The sequence below is a fragment of the Eriocheir sinensis genome, chromosome 31, assembly GCF_024679095.1.
Source record: "Eriocheir sinensis breed Jianghai 21 chromosome 31, ASM2467909v1, whole genome shotgun sequence".
NCBI lineage: Eukaryota > Metazoa > Arthropoda > Malacostraca > Decapoda > Varunidae > Eriocheir > Eriocheir sinensis.
Window position 1 is genome coordinate 15,565,095 of NC_066539.1, and position 6,000 is coordinate 15,571,094.

The following is a 6,000-nucleotide window of genomic DNA, read 5'->3' on the forward strand; positions in this document are numbered from 1 at the left end:
AGACCTATGGTGTTTGTTTTGGTTTTGTTAGGTTAAGTTTAGGGTATCTTCAAACACATGATAGCCAGCACCTTATGGTATAAATCAACAGAGAATGACCTCACTTTGTTGTATAGAAAGTCTCATTAGTAAGGAATCATATATGAATTTTCTGGGTCAAGACCTATAGTGTTTGTTTTGGATTTGTTAGGTTAAGTTTAGGGTATCTTCAAACACATGATAGCCAGCACCTTATGGTATAAATCAACAGAGAATGACCTCACTTTGTTGTGTAAAAAGTTTCATTAGTAAGGAAGCATATATAAATTTTCTGGGTCAAGACTTATAGTGTTTGTTTTGGTTTTGTTAGGTTAAGTTTAGGGTATCTTCAAACACATGATTGCCAGCACCTTATGATATAAATCAACATAGAATGACTTCACTTTGTTGTGTAGAAAGTTTCATTAGTAAGGAAGCATATATGAATTTTCTGAGTCAAGACCTATGGTGTTTGTTTTGGTTTTGTTAGGTTAAGTTTAGGGTATCTTCAAACACAAGATAGCCAGCACCTTATGGTATAAATCAACAGAGAATGACCTCACTTTGTTGTGTAAAAAGTTTCATTAGTAAGGAAGCATATATGAATTTTCTGAGTCAAGACCTATGGTGTTTGTTTTGGTTTTGTTAGGTTAAGTTTAGGGTATCTTCAAACACATGATAGCCAGCACCTTATGATATAAATCAACATAGAATGACCTCACTTTGTTGTATAGAAAGTCTCATTAGTAAGGAATCATATATGAATTTTCTGAGTCAAGACCTATGGTGTTTATTTTTTTATTTTGTTAGGTTAAGTTTAGGGTATTTTCAAACACATGATAGCCAGCACCTTATGGTATAAATCAACAAAGGATAACCTCACTTTGTTGTATAGAGTGTCTCATTAGTAAGGACACATATATGAATTTTCTGAGTCAAGACCTATAATAGTGCTTGTTTTAGTTTTGTTAGGTTATGTTAAGTTTAGGGTATCTTTAAATAAATGATAGCCAGCACCTTATGGTATAAATCAACAAAGAATGACCTCACTTTGTTGTATAAAAAGTCTCATTAGAATATATGAATTTTCTGAGTCTAGACCTATAATGTTTGTTTTGGTTTTGTTAGGTTAAATTTAGCTTTTAATAAAGGGGATGTTAATAGAGTTTTGGTTGTAAAAGAGCCAGGCAGGACAGGAAGCACCAGTTTTAAGCTAGATAAATTCAGATTCAACAAAGACATACCGTAGGCAAGAATTGGTTTACCAACAGCGAGGTGGATGAGTGGAACAGGTTTGGCAGTCATGTCGTGCGTGCCCGTACCATAGACACATTCAAGAAGAGGATGGACAAATTCATGGATAGAGTGAAGTTAGGTGGGGTTAGGCTTACAGGAGCTGCCTTGTATAGGCCAACCGGACTTTTACAGACTCCTTACGTTCTTATGTTACATTATGTACTAGGCTTTCCCTTACCTTATTAAAGACCCAAATTTCTCCATTTGTTGTTGGCTTAGGCACCCCATGGCCATTGTAGTGAAATAGGACACGCTCTTCCTTGGCATTCCTTCTTAAAGACATGCACAGTTTCTTTACTTCCTCCACTGTGGGATCAAGGGACTGTTTGTAGCGTGCCCTGGGCTGCCATCGCTCATAAGCCTTCTGCAGGCTATTGCCGATTGCCTCAATGGCTTTATTTGGAGGCGTGGAGTGTGGATCTGGAACCATCATCAAGAATTGAAAGATACTCAAGACTATTCATCATTTATGATATATGAATAAATAAATAGTATATAATTATAGAAATAAGATACATACAAAATACAAATTATTACCTCTGAAAATGAAAAATCCACTTCAAATGTAGTACAAAGTACCTTAGCACAATGATCTTATGACAAAATTACACAACAGAAAATAATTCCTAAAAAGTGAACTTGAGTCTGAAAGTTATGATGACTAAAAGAAAATAATAATTTATACAACTTGAATAAAAGTATTGCACTGTCCCTGCATGATCTTCAGAATTGCAATAAAAGATACTGTTCATGGTAGTTAACTAAATCTTGAGCTGTATTGAATACCTTAGAATGAAAAGCTTCATATGAAGAAAGCAATGTTCGTAATAATGTTCAAATGATAAAACCAAAGACTGACTGATGTCAACGGTGCAGGAAATTATTAAAGAAGTGACTCACCGATCCAAGCCTCCAAGCGTGCACATGGCTGAGTCTTGACAACATCTGGTGGATCCACAGGAATGTTGAGGCACAGCACCAAAGCCACACTCACCGTCTTCATCTGAAGAACAATAAATGGATTGAGAAATTATAAACGGAAACTCACTGATAAACGTAAAACCACAACTGTACCATCATGAAGGAGAATAACTGTGCTAAGTATATATACTACATATTCTTTGGAGCACCTCACAATGCTACTCATATTATTATGTAAACTTGACTAACAAACTCTAGCCTGTTCTCACTTCAATTTTTGACTGATGTGCTCTGCACATTATAATACAGAAAATCATTTCTTTGAATCAACTTGCCTTCAGCATCAAAACATATATAGTTCTTAATCTAAACCTTGTATTTTAGGTATGCTTGCATTTACTTTCATGTTTGTACACTGGGTCCTATTTCAAGGTCTTCATTTTGGGCACTGACAATATTTAGATTTAAAATGAATCCCTAATTCAGCTTTCTTCTGAAAAAATAACTTTCACAATGAGCTCCCAGCTCCTTCCAGCAAAAGAACACTTACACCCAGGTAGTTCTCAACACATAGAACAGTAAGGTAAATACAAATTTTCATGAGTTTTGCCAGCATTCTTGAGGTTTATACTAGTATTGTTTGTAGGTTTAGTTGCACACAAGACAGTCTCACACCATAAGGAAAAAGAACTCATCTAGGGTGGAAGCTACCTTAGAAACACTAAAACTGTATCACTGCCATGTTAATCATAATGCTGAATGCAACACACAGGTAAACCTCAACATTACAGAAATGCTTAGCAACACCACTCAGTGGATACCCGACAAATATTTCTACAGCTTTTTAAAAAGCTATTTAAAATTAAAAGATTTTGTGAGTCATATAACTACAATAGATTCAACGAGTTGCTAAGTTGTTCATGCGCAGAAGACAATATTGCACGTAACAATCACATTCAGCTGTAAAAATGCCTAATAATACCAAAATCATCAACAGTCTTCCTTGTATGCTCATTGAGTACCTACACGCATCAGTATAGCTTTGCTTCAAGAAGGTTTTGGGCAAGACTTGTTTATTCCCTTGTGTTCATCAGTGGGCGTGTCAACCCCTCCGACCCCCGGCAGCAGCACACCCAGGTCTAGATGCAGGGTGCGCCGTGCCCCGCGTCCCACCGCCTGCCTCCCGACCCGCCCCCGCCAAGCACACCCAGACACCCAGCCCTCACCCGCTCCTTCAGTCTCCAGGAATGGGCTGCCGTGTTGGGCGCCGTGATGGCCTCCAAGTGGCGCGCCTCGCTCAACACCTTCACACTCTCTTCCTCCTCATCCTCCTCCTTGTCCCCGCTGGTCCTGTTGACGTCCATCTCTCCGTGTGGGTCGGGGCAACGCAGACCTGCACGTGAGGGGCCAGCAGCAGCCTCCACCACGCTCGTGTTTACATCGTATTTAGCGAGGCCGGGCCTAAAGGGAACCACGGGAAATTCATTGATATAAATATGATGCTACCTACATATATATCAGTAATTGTACAGTCATACTATGTACTGCCTGGGGGTTGGGATGGCAGGTTCCTCCCTTCTCCTTTGTTCTATACCTACGACAATACGTGCATGTTGAGTTATAATTAAGGTTACGGAATTTTTACATAGGTAACTGTTATACTGGCCTAGCTTTTGGCAATACAACAACTTATCACAACTTATTTGCGAAGGTTACTGCATGGCTGGGGTACACTCTCACATGACGAGTACTAAAAATAATACATGACATAAACCAGTCACTCAATATCTTTATGCATATGCACGTAGGGTAGACGCGCATTTAGCCTACATATGGCAATGAAGGCAATACACATATTATTCCATCTGACAACGATTTACTTGGCAGTCTAGGTCACAAAATGCAGCGCAGATAATTATGACGTCAAAGCCGTGAGATATCAGCAGACTTACCCAGGCAGCAGACCCGGGACCTTTGAGTTGTGTCTAGCTGTTCCTCTTCAGTAGGGCAAGGACAGACAATGGCGGGAAAATTATTAGGACCCATTATTATTATTACCTGTTTGTATTAGCAGTAGCCTGACGAAAAGGGCTCCCAATCAGTGCCACCAACAAGCAGGGTTAGGCACAGGATAGGCACTGGAACAAGGCGGCGCAAAGGATATCCGGAGTAATGGACAGGCAGCTATCGTGGTTAGAAGCTGAGACATTGAGAACGGTAGCTGGTTTGTTAGTGCTCAAGGATTGTATGCTGTATATCAAATGGGATCCTATAGCGCTCATTGGAATGAAGAGGCTTGGTGAGGAGCAGGAACAAGTTCAAAAAGAGAGTGTTTGTTTTATACTGGTGAAGCAAGCCCGAGGGTAGCAATCGGGAACTCCCAGAGGGTCTAGAAAAGAAATATGGTCTAAATCTTTAGAGCAGATAGGCGCGTGGTATCAGCAACACTTCAATTCATTGAAAGATACAAGCTGATAAATAAAGCGTATGCCCCAACATCTTATAGCCACAGCGACGAACAGATTGACCAGAGTTTTAAAATGATTTATAATAAATTTTAGACAGACGGGCTGCATGCCCATTACAGTGAGATGTGCGATTTTAACCCTTCAGTAGATATTCCCCCTGTAGCATTTGAATGATTCAGTTTTTTCTCACTATAACTCTGAATGTGTTCAGAGGATAAAATTTGCCAATACTTATGACAGTTGTTGATGCAATTTTTTTCCTTTACAATCGGTGTTTCCGCCTGAAATATAAAAGTGGTCCATATTACCACCTCCTCCTCTACTACGTGGAAATCCCTCTGGAGTAATAAAAAATAATACTAATTATATCCTCACAAAGAGGCCGAACCTAACGCCTTTCTTAAAATATCCTCTTGGAGAGTCAGGTAAAGTGTAAACAAACGGATAATGCGTAGTTAAGTGACCCGCAAGGTGTGTTAAGTTAATTACGAACACGCAGCTTCCCTTTCAGACCAAACTAATCAGTTTTCGGCCAGTTATATGAACATATGAACTTATCGCTACCCCTTATGAATTCACTTATCAGTGTTTTTCTCCGGTAGTGGTCTGTAATTTCAGTCAGTCAGTTCTAAAAACTAATCTCTGAGTATGAAAGCTTTACGAATATAATACAGACCTCGAACTGGTGGCATCTTGCTTTATCAATCCCCGATGTAAGTACTTTAATTTTTCATTATTAAATACACATAAAAGTTTTTGTAATTATGTTGGTAGTATTTCATCGGTAGGAATTTGACAGGAAAGCTCACGTCATCACACTGGTGTTCATTAGTAGTAATACATTTAAAATTTCCTGACCTTACACTGCTGGTATTTCAGAGGTGAAAATAGATTACAGACATAAAAAAATTCGTACCATTACACCTGCACTGACCCCTGTAGGAGGCGAAATAAACAAGCTCTAGAGGTCTGGGTGAGACATTGGTCCATATCATTAAACGTACCGAGCTCCCTTTTAAACTATTTCCCAAGGTCACAGAGAAGACAACCGAGCTTTCATGGGTGTTTTTCCTGTTCAATAAGCAGTGTAAAACTATCACTAGGATCGCAAAATAGTCCATGAAAATTCCAGCAACTTCCACGAGAGGCTTTGCAAACAGGTGAACTGAAGTGCCGATACGTTAGGTTAGGTTAGGTTAGGTTAGGTTAGGTTGACCCTCATCATTATCATACTACTACTGCTACTATTATTATCATTATTATTATTATTATCATTATTATTATTTTTATTATTATT

General features: G+C 38.9%; 1 protein-coding gene across 2 annotated transcripts in view; it reads right to left on the reverse strand.

Moving 5' to 3' along the window:
- Positions 1-4,519, reverse strand: part of LOC127005953 (regulatory-associated protein of mTOR-like) — a 25,491-nt gene extending 20,972 nt beyond the window's left edge. The window contains exons 1-4 of one of the 2 annotated variants that reach the window (XM_050875409.1): positions 4,294-4,519; positions 3,462-3,696; positions 2,215-2,317; positions 1,493-1,734 (exon numbers count right to left, since the gene is read on the reverse strand). In XM_050875409.1, the coding sequence (XP_050731366.1) occupies positions 1,493-1,734; positions 2,215-2,317; positions 3,462-3,599 (483 nt within the window). In that variant the 5' untranslated portion in view covers positions 3,600-3,696; positions 4,294-4,519. Of the gene's footprint in view, positions 1-1,492; positions 1,735-2,214; positions 2,318-3,461; positions 3,846-4,293 lie in introns of those variants that run through there. The other variant, XM_050875410.1, reaches the window with a different exon arrangement.
- Between the last annotated feature and the right edge of the window lie 1,481 nt (positions 4,520-6,000).